Below are 18334 nucleotides of genomic sequence, written 5' to 3'. Positions count from 1 at the left end.
GCTTATTTTTTATTCTGTTTTCGATTCTCGCCTCTCTCTAGAATATTTCTTATTTTAGCGCCGCGTTGCGCAATAACGCTGCAGTTCTTGCTTTGGCCCAATGATCGTCTTAATATTGTATTCAAAGTGAAAGATGGAAAAAAAGTTTAACCGTTAAAGAGCTTGATTGCATGCGTGTTGTGCATGTCGCGTATGTAACACGTGGTATGAGGATATTGTCACAATGCCTTAATGTGACTGAGCTTTTACCTGTACACAGTTGTTCTTTCATCGTGGAGCGTATGGAGGCGGATGTGTTCCTTTTGGAATAACGCTGTTACATGTAATTCTGGAACATCATTATCGTCAACGCGATTTTTCTCACACCTTCTAACATTCTAGAAATTATTACGAGGGGTTCTTGAAAATCATTCAAAGCTCGACACATTACCATAACAGCATGAAAAGTAAAAATAATTCACAATAATAGTGACGAGGATTGAGACGATGACTACGGTAATGAGAATAAAAATAAAACGTAAATGTGCATACCGTTCGGTGTGAAAAGAATCTTGGCAAGAAGCTCGCAGCATTATTGACTCACCGGTGCCAACAGATGTCAGCAGTAGACTGCTGTGAGCTTGCGAATAAAATCGTCACAATTGTGACGTGACATCACGTATGTACGTAGGATCTACTATACTATGTGTAATATCGTCAGAACGATCAATTACTTTTTTCTCCGTGCAGATCGAAAAGGTTTCTCTTTCTACATTTTATTGTTTATAAAGGAACTATGTTTACAGATTTGCATGTGTAAACTACCCCCTCGACTGTTGTCGACGCGTATTTTTATACGGCAACGCGGTTCGATATTCATAAGTAACGAGTATTTGTCGATTTATGGTAAAAATTTCGACGATTTTATTTATACAACAGAAATTATGCAGCGAATTGTTTACTTATGGTATGGAAACGTTTATCGTTCACCAATGGTCAACTATTCGAACTATTGATAAGTCATAAATTGTGTTGAATAGTTGACCAAGTTGGAAATGGAAGAGTCATGTAGGTCTATTTAAACCACGTGCACGTTCATTCGATCTAGGTTGAGCAAATATTCGATTGGAATTCATTCAACTCGAATTGGTTCCTAACTAGCTTGGAGTCGTGTAAACCAACCACCGCGGACATGGATAGCGCGCAAAATAAATAAGGAAACAATTTTTTTCTATTCAAAATTTAAAACCTTTTCATTCTCTTGTCTCACGGCCATTGTTGAAGCTTTTTTCTCCCTCGTTTTCGTTTCCGTTTCGCGGAACTCCGCTGTTTCAACAACGATGCGGGATTGCAATATAGGTATGTTCGGTAGACAGAAGACGCAGGATTCGAGCTAGCTGAGAAGAGAGGGAGAAAATCCTCCACCGAAAGGTCGACGACATTTCAACCCTCACGTACTCTCACCACTACTACGTTTGCATACATACATATTAGAATGTAGAAGTTTGAATCTTCGGCGTAGTTCTTTGCATCGTACAAGTCACATGGACACAAGTCTGAAGTTGGTAACGTTATTGTAACGATTCATGCTGAGGAAAAACTGTTATTTCGACATTTTGAAATTGTCTGAAATTCATCAGACCGCAATAAAACAAAACATACTCATATTTCTAAATCTTAGTTCCTTCGAAATCATTGTAAAATTAATAAAAAATTGTGATTTTTTCACCAATGTTTCATTACGACAACGTTACTAATTTCAACCTTCTAAATGGAGAAAGAAAAAACTACGGCGAAATCTGTAATATTAGTTTTACTATAGACCAAACGGTTTTGCAATCCACCTCTTTTACTTTATTGCCTTTATCCTTCTGTGATTAAAACTCCAACGAGCACGATGATGATGATGCTGATGATGATGATGATGACTGTTAAATATGAAAGCTGTTTTTCTTAACCTTGCGCATGCTGCAGCGTTCAGTGTATTTAAACAAAAAAACTGATCGATGGTATAATCTTTTTCGTCACTGGTTGTAGGGGAGAATGACGCAGACTTGTAAAGCTCGATGATGCGATTGATTTCAGGATGAGTTCCATCCGTTTATAGAAGCTCTGCTACCGTTCGTCAAGTCTTTCTCGTATACGTGGTTCAATCTACAGGCAGCCAAGCGGAGATACTACAAGAAGCACGAGAAGCGAATGAGCCTCGAAGAGGAAAGACAGTGCAAGGAAGAACTGCAGGTGAGTCCTAGTTTCTTGTCCGATTTTTCGTGCAGTGTTCGAAACCTTGTAACCTAACCTCTCAATGATTGTCCTGATCGGGCTCATTACACAAAGAAGCCCAAGAAATTAATTCTCGTTGTGGTTGCCACGGTAAAATCATTACGTTTAAAGATAATTTGCCGGGTCTGAATAGCCATATCGTTGAGGTAATTTAGCTGAATCCTGCATCCGATCGTGAGACGTCCATTAGCGATGGCCACTGACAAAAATGTAAAAATAATCGGTGCATCGATTAATCGAGAGTCCACGAAAACAATTGAACACGACTCGATTGAATAGGTAAAAATGAATCGATTGACCGATTATTTCGTATTTCTTTGAAACGGTGCAATTGAAACCAAAATTTTGTAAATTTCACTACGCATTCCTAATAGCGGAAAAGTTTTGTGATAATTTCTAGTTTCATTTAAAATATTTTTCACTTTCAGGTAAAAATATTCAATTCTCTCTGCTTATTATATCAAATATACTTACTAAGTAAGCCGATGATAATAATTGATATTCGAATTACATAAATTGATATTGTATTGCATTGTTCATGGGAGTAAAAACGAAAAACCGATCGTGATGAAAAATAATCGATTAAATCGAAAATCGACACAAAAATATCCACACCGTAACAACACCAATCGAAGTGAACGATTTTGATAATAATTAACCGGAACCCAGGGTCGATTTGTCTTTTTCCCGTAAAACCGATGTTGTCAATATGTGTCCCAAAGACAGCGAACGCAACTCCGACTTATACCTTATGCCCACCTATTTTCCATTGGCATTCGAATATCCGTTCATACTCTTCGTCCACTTTCTTCCCGTTCTGCGGTTGATCAATATTTTCATCCCAGGATGCAGCAGCAGAAGCAGTAGCGGCAGTGGTAGCAGCAGTGGTATTTAGTGAACGAAATGAAACTGCCGAAGTTATACAGTCGGGAAAATACCGATAAGAGGAGTGTACCTACATATGTACATCCACATGTACATACAGGAGCGGTGGAAAGGCGTGTGTATACATATACACAGATAGACTAGGCTAGGCTAGCCGTTTATGAAAAGCCAACGAACGAACACCGCTGAGTTTTCTCTTTACTCTTCATGTACGAAATCGATACCTGCAGTCTAGTCCGCCGGTTGGTATACATAGATACCTATATCCTCTGTCCGCTATTCGTGGTTTTCATCGGTCTGCCGAGTCCTGCAACCGGGTTTTTAGCCAGTTTCCGCTGCCTTAATATTCGTAGAATTTCGTCTAAGAATGATCAGGAATAATCGATTATTTTTTCCCGATTAATCGAGTATAGTCGATTATTTTTCAAACTCGATTAATCGACCGACTCGATTAATTTTCTTCACAATTCGTTTTTGTCTTTTTACACCCGTGAACGACGCAATATTATCATTGTCGTACTTACTAAGTACACCTATTTGATATAATAAGTGAAAGATAAATGAATATGTTCATCTGACATTGAAAAATATTTTGAATGACACTATGAATTATCAAAAATATGTTTTGCTATTAAGACTACATGCTAAAATTCAAGAAATTTTGATTCCATATGCACCGTTTCAAAAAAAATGCGAAATAATCGATTAATCGATTAATTCTTACCGATTCAATCGAGTCGTGTTCGATTATTTTTTTTGACGCGACTAATCGATGCATCGATTATTTTTTGTTTAGTGGCTATGGTTATCGTCCTTAAACATGCGTGCAACAAACTGTCTTTAACGTTGGTTGACTCACGGTTTTACCTTATTCGTATAATGCTTATTGTAGTTCAATTATTCAGTATTAATTGTCAAACTCCTCGATATTCCAATGACGTCGAATTCCACAGAATTCGTGTATAAAAAGGCTGACAACTTCTGGCATAATATGGGTCTGTTCGCCGTGAATGTGAGTTTTGAAAACGGTTTTACCGTCGGAGAGCTTCAAGCGGGTTCCCAAATAAGATCGACACTTCCCTACATCGACTCGTCAATGATTTCCTAAAACCGTTTCGATGCTCATGCGAAGTGCATATCTGCAGCGGGGCGAAAGATGAAGAAAAAGCGTAGATATACCTACGCCCAGTGTACATAGGTACATACCTATACTATATTCTATGCTGCCTGCGCTTACGCTGCAGCAGCTAGAATCGCAGAATGTGCATGCACGTAACAGATGCATTACACCTATACGTATGCGTACGTGTATACGTACATGCGTGTCTGCGCGGGGAAACTTTCGAAAGCTTACATTAAATTTCAACAATTCTGCAGCGTTCAGTTGGTTGGCTTATAAACATATATACGTATACTTGCATACGTACAATAGACGCGCATCTGCATATCTGTACATATACTTTGCACCGTGACCACTGCACCACGTTATAAATTTACGACGGTACAAAAGTTCAGATTTATTATCTGCGCGGAATGCTGCGCTCTTTGAGCTATTTTGCGATACTTTTTTCTGTTCATAATTTATTTTCATATCGTTTCTGTAACACCTTTTTTCCCCATCTGCCTACTCCCGCAGACTGTGTTCAAAATTTTACACAAAATTCAAGCGAACCTCGATTTTTTCCGCTAAAATCTCAATTTTCCGTGATATTCAATATATTCTATAATCTTATGATAATATTGTATTATACATTATTAGATAAAAAATGTTATTGCTTTGAATACGAGCAATGCACAATACATCTATTCTAAATGCTGTTTGAAATATCTTGTTGTATCATCGGAGAAAAAAAAAAAGCAAAAAAAAACAAAAAAACAAAAAACAACAACACGAAACAAAAGGGAAGAAGAAAAAAACGAAACAGAACAGTCAAAGGAGAAAAAGGAACGTGAAGGCAGTTACGGCGGAAAATTGTTTCTACATGTACGTGAATTGCCTATCATGGTGTGTATATACCTAGATCTATGCATGTGTACGTATACACACATGTATAACGTACGAGATGAGCATATATATATGTATGTATAAACATGTATGTGTATGTATGTATATAGTATATATATATATATCTATGTAAGCGAGCGACGGAGCGACGGAGGCTGCGGCTATGTGGCGCCTACCGTCCACCATCTATAATCTCTATGCGGATATCGATTTTCCTCGTTGTATTTCCTAAATTTATGCAAACTAGCATTCTCCCTCTCTCTCTCTCTCTCTCTCTCTTGGTTAGTCGTACCCACTCCATCAGACCTGTATACGTGTATACATATAGATAGATTTACCGCATCTATCCGTATAGGTAGAGGTTCTTTCCGTAATGAGTTTTCTCTTTTCTGCCTGATTTTTTCTGTCTCTTTTTTGTTCTAGTTCATTTCAACCTCTTCACCAACTACAATATTATACTTTTAGCAACAGTCGTTATACTAATACGATTAATTCTCGCTCTCCATGAAAGTGATCGAAAAATCATAAATATGCACGCATATTGTAGTTTAGTTTTGTATATTACCTGTGTAAACTGTACGAAAATAGAACTTGCGGGTAAAAATTTCGTCGAATACTCTAGAATGATATATTCGGCATAATATTTTGTGTATGATTGATTAATTGTTGAAAATAATTTTAGTCTTCTTTTATTATTGCTCAAATTCGAATTCTAGAACAAAACTTTCAGTAGTTGTAAAATTGTTCAAATCGGATGCAAAAAAAAAAAAAAAAAATTAAAATGAATTCAGAACCGATTAGCGAAATTATGCATATAATTGACATTTATCAAGTGGGAAAATTAAAATTAGTATTATTCAGAGCTGCTATGTTTCCCAGATTAAGGAAAGTAACGATAATGTAATCCAAAGTTTGTGTTCAGGTTGGATAATTTCCGTAAAGTGTAATAGTGAAAAGTTTTATCCCGCAACCGAAAAACGTACGTGTAGAGCGTCTAATTTTCACGTTCGTAATATAAACTGCGGTAGTACATATAAGGGACGTAGTTGCGTTGTTTTCCCGTTTAAAACGTGAAACTCGCTCTGCGTACAGTTTCGCCAGAGTGGAGGGCAGTTGGGTTAAATTTTCAGTATTATATCTACTGTAGAATTGGGCACTTCTCCATTTAATACTTCGAGGTACCTTTTAACCTGCCTAAATACATTCTAGTTAATTTACTGACGATGCAAACGTAAAGTTATACCTATCATACATTATACGTACAATTAATATGTGCGCAAATTATATATTGTAGATAATACCTACGAGGCTTCGATTGCTTACAGATCGGATTTATGGAATTAATTTAATCTTTTGAACAATTTTCATTTCTTCCATGTATTGCGATATAAAGTATGAAACTTTCTTATTCAGGACGAAAAAATATATGAAAAGAACTTGAGATTTCCTGATTCTTCCGTGTTATATATATCGCGGAAGTTTTCGCTTACTGTTTCTGCTAATGGATGCCATAACTTAAAATTTCTTATGCCTTAGCGCCGTCCGCTCTGTGTAACAATTCTTGTGTAATATTCTTTTTCTTCCCTGCAGCTTTCTCGTTTCTCCGGTTGTTATTCTCTTACAACTTTTATACACGCAGACGCATCCCGCATAACTATCCCCACACCCCAAAAGCGCGAGACACATTTTTCTTTACGCTGCACAATCGGCCGAAGTGAAAAGTCAGAGAGGGTTGTTAAATCTGTCAAATTGACTGATGGCCGAAGGCTATAAGCCCTAACAATACGCATCCGAAGGCGTATCCGCCAGACTTCTATCTATCTTCATAAAAATACACACGTGCGAAACCGCTCGGCCGATCCTCGTCTCCTTCTCTTATATGTGTACAACAATATGTACCAGTTATGTGAACGTTCATATACGGCCTGAATAAGTTAATCTTTTGTTGGCAAATCTGGATACCAATGCCGATGATTGACAATCGACTGACGAGCAACCGCGGTGATGGAAAAAAGTGAAGGGAATTATGTATAATGCAAGTAAGAAGTATGAAATGATAAAAGAAAGGGAAGAAAAGGAACAAACAAATAAGCAATATGACGAGAAAGTAGACGAAGAGGTTTGCATAAGAATAATTTAAGTCAAAGCTTAGGATCAATAAGTTGTGCTTTAGATTCTGCAGGAAAATTGTAGGCCGTCACTCGTATAATCGACGAGTATAATCGAAAAAAGTAACATTCAACTTAAGCGAATAAAAGTATGGGTATATAATTATTCGTATATAATCTGTCACGTATAATTTTCATTTCTTTCCGACCAACAACAGGAAGCATTTTTCATAACGGAATGAAAAAGCTCCAAATCATTGCCAAGTGTGGCTGCAGGTCCGCGGAATTGTTCCTATGATAAAATGCATGTGAATATAATCTAGGTCACGTGGCGAGTTTGAGAATGCAGCGAGAAATATATTTGCGAGATAATATATACGTATAGATACCAACAATATTGCCATATGGATCGGTATACTGAATGTGAAATGAATTAATGAAATATTCGCACCGTTTCAAAATAACCAAATGAATATTATATTTTATACATTACACATTATAATAACTAGTAAATATGCATAATTGTCAATATGCCTGAGTGTTACGGATAGACATTTGTGCAAGTAAGCGATGATTATCAAACCCTTTCAGGCACAGTGGGATGCTCAGCGTCTAACCTCAAAAATTTCCACGTCTTAGCCTTATCACAGTTCATTTATGACTTCAATTGATCTTTGTTTCTCCGTATAACCCCGAAAACACTCGAGTAACAAGTTTCGACGAGAATTATCGAATTTACATCAGCCATATTAGATCTGCCATTTTGGATTTAGAAGTTATCAAATTCCGACTTCAGATTCGTGTTTAGCGACCCCGAAAATTCCCGAGTATCAGAATTCAGGCCAAAATATTGAGTTGAAAAATATGTGACTAAAAGCGTCAAGAGTCGGAAAAATACCGAAATAGTTAGGGATGCAGAATATCGTCGGGGAGAAGATTCGTATAATTCATAAATACATATTGGCATGCTGCAGCTTTCCTGCATGTTCGGATGTTCCGTATGTATACCCACAGCAGTTACATCTAAGTACCTATGGCATGCAGTCGGTAGCTAGTTTGATGCGGTATAGGGGTATGGTTTTCAGTCTTTCGATTCTTTTTTCATATTCTAGGGGAGTGGAATGGACTGGGGATATATTTATTAATTTGGCACCGAGCCCTGCACCGGATAACCTTACGTTACAACGTTATGACGCGTACAAAGCTACGCCCAGATTTCTTTATAGGCAATTCCCGAGACTGCATAGAACGTTGTAAATATTACCCCTATAGTCGGTTGCAGGCTTTTTCCATTCCCCGCCGTTATAAGAATGAACGTTTTATTTTATACTCTCTTGACTTCTGACGCTTCGCCGCCGCTGCTGCTGCATCGCTATCCGAGTGCTTCTATGTACGGTTTTATTTTCTACTTTTCTTTTTTTTTGTCGTTTCTCTTTTCGCTGCTTTATCGTTGCAGCCTAGCGCCTCGAAGACTCTTCTAGCTTCCGGTCCCTCACATTTCGCAGAATTTTCCCTGCCTGTCGTGCGGCGCGAATTTTACCATTTAATATTCGCTTCCCGGTTATAACGTCGAGGTGTTTGGAATACATCTGTGAATGGGTTTCTTGGGTCTGAATGTAGAAACATGTTTCTATTTTTTCCATTTCTTTTTTACCGTAATCATCGAGCTTTATAAAATACTAATTTCACGTCAATATCTCTGCAAAGTAATAGTTATTGTCTTCGGTGATTCAATTTGGAATCTCACCCAAAACTTAAAAAATTTTCATACATTCTATCGAGCTTGTAAGGTGAATGTAAAAAACATTATATTTTTCAAAATTTATCTTCTCTTAATCATGGTTAGATTAGTTGAACTTTGGTTCATCCTAAGCTTGGATTCATGTACATTCTGTGCTGCTGGAATCACTTTAGAGTTAGGAGTGGTTGAGGTCTGCGCTACGTCAGACGCGTCTGACTTTAGCGGCGAGTGTCTACTTCGACTGTCCGCATTGTCGCAACCCGACTGACTCTTTCGCGGGCACTTAAACGGGTTCTCAATATTTTACGGGTTCGTTTTTTTTCTCATTACGAAACTTGACGGTTCTTAAAATTTTTTATCTCATTGCGGACGAATGTTTCTCGTATGTATATTATGTTTCACGTATAATTAATATCTGCAGAAGGTATGAATGCAGTTTTTGGCAAACTAGGTAAAGAAAGAAAATTGATAGAATTCTCCTTGGGCTCTGCGGTAGGATAAAGTCAAAAATTATACGATAGTCAAGATATTAGACCCGATAGTTGTAGACGTGCAGATAGAGGATAGGTGTATAGTTTTACTAGAGCCGGAAGCAAGCCCGCACCCGAAAAACCAAATCGATAGGCTTATAGCACGCTATACATACACATTGCCTATGGATGTGTATGTAATGCACGCATACATAGTTAACCGTGGGTTGCCCTGGATCTAGCTCTCCTCAACCATTTCGCGTAATGCACACACGCGCGCACACACACATGCACGTATAACGCATGTACAGTAATATTCATTAATGCCCTGAGCTTCCGGTCAACTTGTTTTCGGTTCAAACTTGTTTTCTTTTCGAACATAAGCATAATTAGACGTATTTATAATGCCGGAGATCATGAGAAATGTACTGGTACATGCATGACCGCGCGTGCACCGCGTATGTTGCGTGAACGCGTCATGTTTCTATACCGGATTATTCTGATCGATTAAGATGCAGCTACGGTTTTCCCGACTGCAACTTCTTTGCATACCTGCGGCAGCCACTCGAATTCATTTATTCGCCTCACGTACCACCTCCGCCAGTTTACTTCGCTTGCGCGTCTACATTGCATGCGACCCGCGACGACGACGACGACGTCGCTTCGGTATAATGCACTATACATTTATACCCATATCTTAGAGGCGAACATGCAAGCACATCTTAGACGTGGCTGTAATATAATGTTCCGCAAACGTTCTCGCGCTGCGGTGTAATGTTATAAACGAAATATACTGAGGGAGAGAAGTAAACCGGTTGAGTAACGTACTAATCATACCAGTATTACGTGTTAGTGATGTAACGAATGTTAATTTTTAGGTATTCGCGAATGCAAACGCGTATGCGAATATACATTTTTAAATCTGGCGCCGTTTCTCTGCGGCTAAAAGTTGACGATTGATTAACTAACAGGTACATCATACAAGTCGCACGCGCGCATTACCACCGTTTGCATCTTATTCCAGAAATTGCCGAGCCGATCCGAACCAAGCCGATTGTTTGTGTGATTATTTAACGACAAATTGATACCAGAAACAAATTGATTTTGAGGTTAGAGTGTGATTCAAACGTGGAGACAAAATTTCACGATAAAAGTTCATCATTAAACTAACGTTTTTTCTTTTATTTAATATTATTTTCACAATTTTTATAAGTAAAATATGAAGTATTTGTGAGTTGCCTTGGCAAAATATTTGCACGATTTTTGCGAATGCAAATACGAGTATTCGTTACATCATTATTACGTATACGAAGTGTAATTATATAAGCTACAGGGATTATAATAATTACATCAATATACAGACTCGATGGAAATCGTTGATAATTGCATGTTTGACAACTAAGGAATAAAAGAAACGCGGTGTTATCTGAATCAGAGAACAGCGTTTCAACGGCTGCAACCCTCCGCGTGCACATAGTCGTTCCAAGATGGCCGCCTACGACAATTCGCTGAATAATAATGGCGCTGGCTAGAGCTGAGTTCTTTCTAATTGAATATAAATATTAAACTTTACCCATTCGCCGGTATTGCGGCAGGCGTGGATTTTCTCTTTCTGTGAAAACTTTCCGGGTATTATATTAATTATATATCGTACTAACTGGCAGTCGCGGTTTCACCCGCATTCAAATTTAATGACCTAACCTATAACCGGAGCTAATCTAACCCCCGGTTAAAAAAAATTCATCTTTGCACAGCTATGAACCATCGTCTCGACAATACGGATACATCGTCCCTCAATCGGTCAAGTCGTTCAAAAGTTACACGATAATTATCAAACGCACAGAAGAATTATATACCTTGAGATTGTAGGGTGTATTTTATCTGTGCAGTATTTGGCACAAATTAAAAGTATACAGAATACGAGGAATTATACTTTAACGGGTAGTCGCAGCTTTATTCGTTTTATTCTAAAACTTAATTACACGCACTTGTACAGTTCAGTATTGGTGATCATCTTCAACTTGAACATCGTAAGCAACGAATGGATGTTCCATACTCCGACTAGAGTAACTATATATATAATATATATATATATATATATCAGTGCCAAGGAACTATAAGGTAAGGTCGAAAGTAGCTAGAAAACAAGATGAAGAATTACGGGAACAAGAAAGGAAAATTTGAGTAAATATTGCACAGACCAGGTCAGCGTCGATGTTTGTGCTACTGGCAGATATAAATATACTGTAATATATGCAGTACATGACTGAGTAATATCTGTAAAATCTTCCGGGATTTGGTGAAGGGTATGCGGTACATACATTATATTATAGGTCCCCGTGGTTTTAGGATAAGTCTAGTAGATTATACTGCTTTAGCTGACCGTCGCCGTCGTTAGTCTAAAAATGCAAGCTGCTCTTTATTTTCCGCTGTCTAAAATAGCCCGAGAGCTCGGAAGAGTGGGGAAGTTGCAAGCCTCTCATACACGTACATATAGCCGTACGTAAAATACCGAGGCAAACTGTGTATACAGATGCATGTGTGCGTGTATATGCGTGCATGTGTACGCAGCTAATGTACGTACGCATACACACATCTGCGTATACAGGTATACGCGTGTATGTATTTACATACGTATATTCGCGGAGAGTAAGTAAGCAGGACCGTGCGGACGATATCCAAAATAAATTGCGAGCAGCTGTTGCGTTCGGATCGCTCTGCTGGGCCGATCGTCCATGTAAACCTATACTCACTTCACCTACCTCCCACCTTATTTCCACTTCCTTGGTTATCTAGATTTTCCTAGCTAGATATAATTCGCTATCCGTTGGTTATTCCGCGTTACATCTCGCTGTGATTAATTTTTACTTCTTACTCCAGGAATATACGATATATTGATATAATATTATGTGTATACATGCGAATTTCAAAACAACAATCATTGTGAGTGATCTGCGTGTTTCGATGCATGCGTCTTAAGGGGGTATCCTACTGTAACCAGCGTTCAAACAGGACGATTTTTGGGAATTTATTTCGGAAATAATGAAATAATTTTTTGCGTAAGCTGATGTTTCCCCCGCGTGATCGGTTGGTGTACATGATTTTTCAGAAAGGGTTGGTCTGAAACAAAAAAAAAAAAATCTGCATCGATTACATGGTATTAGCTATGTTACGACGGAGTTTTTTTTCGTTTTTCGTCTTAGGTCACGTGAATAAATTCGTGAACTCTTTATCATTTTAGGTAATGCGTATCATTATTATGAATACATTGTATATATTGCAAAAAAAAACCGTACTGAGAAAGTCGCCCGTCGCGCCATAGTCGTCGTAATACCATGTATAGTTAATGAGGGCATTGTTTTTGAATTTTAGATCAACCACGTTTGCGGAATTATGTATACCGACCGATCGCACATGAGCCGATGTTCATATATAACGTGTGAAAATTTTTATATTTTTTGATGAAAAGTTTTACACACATTCCTTTAAGATGTACCTGAAAACATATGAAAAAATTAATCATATTGCTTTTGTCGTTTTTCCTAAATAAATTCCCAAAAATAAGTTGTTTACACGCTGGGTACAATAGGATAAATCCTTGACCTGTTTAAGTATGACCAGTAGCTCGAATATTCCCTAGATCCCTACGGGTACCAGTGATTCGAGGTTATAATGCCTTCAAACAAGCATATTAGCTGTCCAGCCTCAGTTCGAGTTTAATTGATGCTTAGCGGAAAGTAATATGCCGGTAAAATTCTAGGTGAAATCATTTCATAAAAGATGCAGCTACAATCGTTACGGAATTCTCTAGCCCCGGGGAATTTGCAATAATGAAGTTGGCAATGCAACTGAGTCAACGCATCTGCACAAATTAACTGTACAATCTTTTAGCTATATATGTAATATTGGGATTTTCACTTCGTAATATGCGTCGTCTGGTGGAAAAAAATCAGCTTAATGGAACCAGGTTGACATTTGACCGTGTTTTTCCGCGTGTGGATAGTAGAACAGGTATATTATTGATTACGTTTTACTAATGTACGTGACACGAGTAATTTGAAACCCCAAGAATTACGATTTGCCTTCATTAAAATTAAAAACTTAGGTTATGTGGTGATAAAATGGCGCCGACAACGAGACTCTGACGTCGTGAGACATTTTTCAATAGATTTAAGAATGTATGAAAGCAACAAAAAAATAGAACAGAAACAGCAGAATCGCTAGAGATAAAAAAAAATCCAGGAAACTCGACTTGAGCTAACGGACGCCACGCCTATATAGCAGCTGCATGTATATCAGAGAAGGACACATGTCAAAGCGTCTTTGACTCCGCACGTTGCCGATCCTTTAGTATCCACGCTGAATACCTGATCGGGTTTACGCACTGCGAATCGTGTATGCAATCAAGGAGCAGGTATCTCAACACGCGTGCGATTACCTGAAGCTTGTGCAGTGGCGTGGCTGCAGAATATGGAAGCAAAGCGGAAAGAGATTCATTTTTTCTTATAAACTAGAATTTCGTACCGTCATTACACAGTTAAGTGGATTAAAATACAGGTATTGGAAGTCGAACGCGCGTGGTTCATTGCCCGACTACACGATTTTCTCTCCCCTTGACGGTTTGAATTTTTCAGTAATATCACGTTATTGCTGCCGTGATGCGTTCTGCACGTTTCTGCGGTATCAAACGCGTCGACGCATTCCGCTCACTGTCAATGCGTGTTTCTTAACGCGAATTGCTATTCCGAGTGCGGAGACTGTTCCCAGGCTGCGTGAATCGCATATTTTCATTCGAAGCATCGAAGAAAGAAAGAAAAAAATAAATAAATAAGTAAATAAATAAATAAAGAAATGAACACACATACCTGTACGATTTGAGTTACACTTATTGTATTGCGTATTCTTTCACCGGTATATCAAGGGGGGGACAGCTTGGACGGTCTAAAATGATGCCTATTTGTAGGAGTTTTTTTTAAAGAAAATAAAAACACTTGGAGCAATTCGAGTTTCAAGGCTCTGTTATTTATAGTTTCAAGAAAAGTTTGAATTTTTTCATTGAAATTAATAACAAAATGGCGGCATGGCGCATATAAGTAGCGAACGACTCCGAACTCGAGGGATTTTGCGGTGGCGCATCTCCTGACACCACCGTCGAATTTGTAACAGATAGAAAAAATTTGTAGAGTTCAAAACATCTTTTTGGATCTCAGCTCTTAGCCTAACGTGAAAAAAAAACGCGGTCGTCGCTTCTTATACGCGCCATGCCGTCATTTTGTTATTAATTTAAATGAAAATTTTTTTTAAATATTCCTGAAACTATGTGTAATAAAGCCTTCAAACTCAAATTGTTCCAAGTGTTTTCATTTTCTTGAAAAAAAAAGAAACGTAAAAAATAGGTACGGTTTTAAACCGTCCAAGCTGTACCCCCTCCTTGGATGCGATGACGAAGAAGAAAATTTCTCTTACGACCGATATATTCCCGCGCTGAAGTTTTCTTGTGCTTTTCTGTTACAGAATGAAAAATTAGAAGTAAAACAGAAATGGGCCTCGAGATTGTTGGGGAAATTAAGAAAGGACATAACGCAGGAATACCGAGAGGATTTTGTTCTTAGTATAACCGGAAAGCGGCCAGCGATGTGCGTCCTCAGCAACCCTGATCAAAAGGGCAAAATGCGTCGGATCGACTGCCTCCGCCAGGCGGACAAGGTGACTTTCATTTGCATTTTCGATTTTTTTTTGCTTTTCTCGTACCATCATTTTCTTGTTGCAAAGCTCCGAGCATAAGACAAATCCTCATCCGTGACGAACCTTCTGCCGCACAGGTCTGGCGGTTGGATTTGGTAATGGTGATACTATTCAAGGCGATTCCCCTCGAGTCGACGGATGGCGAGAGATTAGAGAAGACAGCGGAATGCGCCCAGCCCGGCCTATGCGTTAATCCTTATCACATCAATGTCTCCGTCCGAGAGTTAGACCTTTACTTGGCTAACTTCATCACCAGCCACGGTAAGCTGCAACGTCACTTATATGTATTCGCAAATCATTGTCTTACACCTCCTAAAACCCGATTTTATCAAGTGTCAATGATTTTCTACGAATCTTTAGACAAATTGGGACATTTCGTACAATATTGTAAATATGCATAGTTTGACATAAAGATTTGTATTTTTACAATAAAAAATCTACAAGCTACTACAATTTGTTAACGAAAATTAACAATTCATTACGAAAAACTGTGCATATTATCAATTTTGTAAGAAACAATACGAAATGTATATTCAATTACGGTAAAAATTCGTTTTGTAGAAATTTTCATCAGGGTTATCGACACGATAATAATAACCGTTTCAATGCAAAGCGACTCATGTATACGAGATAGAAACGCATACATGTGCATCAACAAAGTTTAGTTGCATTATTTTCTTTTCTTTTGCAATTTCATTTCATATTTTCTCACAAATGATGCCAATATTTCTTTGCCGATATGTACACGTATACGCAAGCAAGGTGCAGGTATCGTTGAGACTTCCTTGTCTTTGGCTGAACGCGTCAGTGGGTGAGAGGCTCGTATCCCATCCGTTCGCCAAGAATCCCTTCCATGTACCAGTTCATTCATTAATTTCATTGCTTTCAAAGTAGATGTACACATTCCGCATATTATACCTATACTTTTCAACGTTTATAACCTTGCCAATTCGTCAACTTCGCTACCGTTGAATATTAGCAGGCTATAACAGACACACCACGCTGTCTATGCGGAAGAAACCAGTATTAACCTCTTTTTTCCTTCCGTCTCTGTTTCTCAATCACAGAAACCAGATTTTCGAGAATAGTATCGGTATAGTAATCCGTCTTTCGGGAGCCTTTTAAGTTACTTATAATAAGAAATTCGCCTTGTTTCAAGCCCTGAAAGTTATTGAACGATCGCGTTTTTTGTTTCTAAACTTTCGTCAGTCTCGGTATCAAGCAGAAATGTAACTATGAGGTAAATTATTTCCAATAGCGTGCATAATCAGCCTCATTCTTTCATCAAACTGTTAACGTTATCTGTATAAATTGATTACAATTTTTCCCATCATCGCCAATAAAACAAACGTCAAGTTATTAAACAAAAATGACTATCCGGATCAGTGGAAAGTGTTATATTTGTTATCAGAGTACACAAGCTGGATAACTAGAGTGTACACGTAGTGCAATTGGCTCTGGACCCCGTCTTAGGTCGACGAGTGTCTAGAGCAACCGGCTTGGCAGCAATTTTCGTAATGTTTACAATCGGTTGACGCAAAAATTGGCCGCGCCTGCCGCACTGCTAACAAGATCAAATGTGCGGGAGTGAGATGGAAAAAACTAGTGAAAAAAGTATACAATCTATATATGTATACTACGTATAGTATATACATTTATATATTTGAGAAGGAGAGAAAGAAAAATGACACGGAATAAAATCAAACGCTTCGTTGCCAAGACATGGGGTAGGTTAGGCATTCCTTCCAGTATCCCATTCTGATCTTATAGCTATTACACCGCATAGTTGATTCTTGTGTGTGTATATGTGTATAAACTTATGTAGCTTTCGAGTAGCCCAATATCGCATATCGGTAGGTGGTAGTTTCTCTATTTATCTTTCCAACTTAACAGTCTCACATTTTTCTTGCTACTATTTATTTGTTCGCCTTCACTTTAGATCAGTTTCCTACTTGCACGAGAGATTAAAGTTTTTTTTTTATTTTTGCATAAAATGAAAAAAAAAAAACCAGCAAGGAAGTTCATACTCACTCGTATATAAACTGATGAATAAGAATTCTCGACCGATATATAACGTAAGTGTAATTCGCTTCGACGACGATGTATATATTTATGTACGTATATTATATACACGATGTGAACGCACAGTTTCTTCATATGATCATGGGGTAAGATGCGGATCTCTTCAGTATCTTAGCCTTGAAACATGTCTGGGTTTAGATTATTGTGCCACTGTGTATATTTTAAGAGTAAAGGAATTTTCATGATGTTGATCATATAGGTATAAGGTAGGTTAGATTATAGTCAAGATACAAGACTAAAAACAAATGATGATGACGACGACGTGTTAAGTGATTTTTATATGTGTTTTCATACTTTCTGAATATCTTTCAATATACTGCACCATCCGATCGGCCTATCAATTTTGGTTCTTTTTTTTCTTATCGCGGTTCGTAACTACTTCAAACTCTTTTTCCCTTCACAAGCAAATAAAAAGGGAATGCCTTTAAGCTTCTTCGCATATAAATAAATCTACATCATCATGTTCCCAGTGGTACAATATATTTTTCGTTCCACGTCTACAAGGTTGCATGATGGTAATGGCTTAGCTCTGAACGCAGCTTGTTTAAACTTGCGCATTTCCATATCAAACAGTGCGCGGAAGTCTCATGTCTCATATGTTGGTAAGAAATAGGACAGGGCAAAGGTTTGTAGACCTGGATCCGTGCGGTAGATTAGAGAATGTCCCTAGATCCTGAACTGTTCTAAATACTGAGCATAGTTGTATAAAATCGTTTTGCTCTGTATTAACGCGGTAGTTTCGACGTGTGCATTATGTGTATGGATATATATTTACACTGTATTTGAGACACGCACCTGTCCCATACTCTATTCCTCTAGTCTATAGTAAGAGCTGAGGACATGATACTTGCGCAATGAGCACAGCGATATTTAGCTCTCAGGTCGAATCCACATCGAGATATACGTCTCGGAGACAAATGACACGGCGTACTGCATTCCTTCACTAGATTTAGCTGCAGGACAGCTGTATAAAAGCCGCACGCGCTGCCACGTTTACAGGTTATAATCTTAAGATATTAAGGGTATGTAGTACTTC

General features: G+C 38.1%; 1 protein-coding gene across 10 annotated transcripts in view; it reads left to right on the top strand.

The window, feature by feature from the left end:
* LOC124306380 (nuclear factor 1 C-type) overlaps nt 1-18334 on the top strand; it is a 48436-nt gene that overhangs the window by 6235 nt on the left and 23867 nt on the right. For 7 of the 10 annotated variants that reach the window (XM_046767030.1, XM_046767033.1, XM_046767027.1 and 4 more), the window contains exons 2-4: nt 2065-2220; nt 14986-15177; nt 15294-15477. In XM_046767030.1, coding sequence (XP_046622986.1) covers nt 2065-2220; nt 14986-15177; nt 15294-15477 — 532 coding nt within the window. Of the gene's footprint in view, nt 1-7; nt 663-1370; nt 1989-2064; nt 2221-14985; nt 15178-15293; nt 15478-18334 lie in introns of those variants that run through there. The other 3 variants (XM_046767036.1, XM_046767035.1, XM_046767032.1) reach the window with 3 other exon arrangements.

Source organism: Neodiprion virginianus, chromosome 5, assembly GCF_021901495.1.
Source record: "Neodiprion virginianus isolate iyNeoVirg1 chromosome 5, iyNeoVirg1.1, whole genome shotgun sequence".
Lineage (NCBI taxonomy): Eukaryota > Metazoa > Arthropoda > Insecta > Hymenoptera > Diprionidae > Neodiprion > Neodiprion virginianus.
This window is presented reverse-complemented; position numbering and strand designations above follow the sequence as displayed.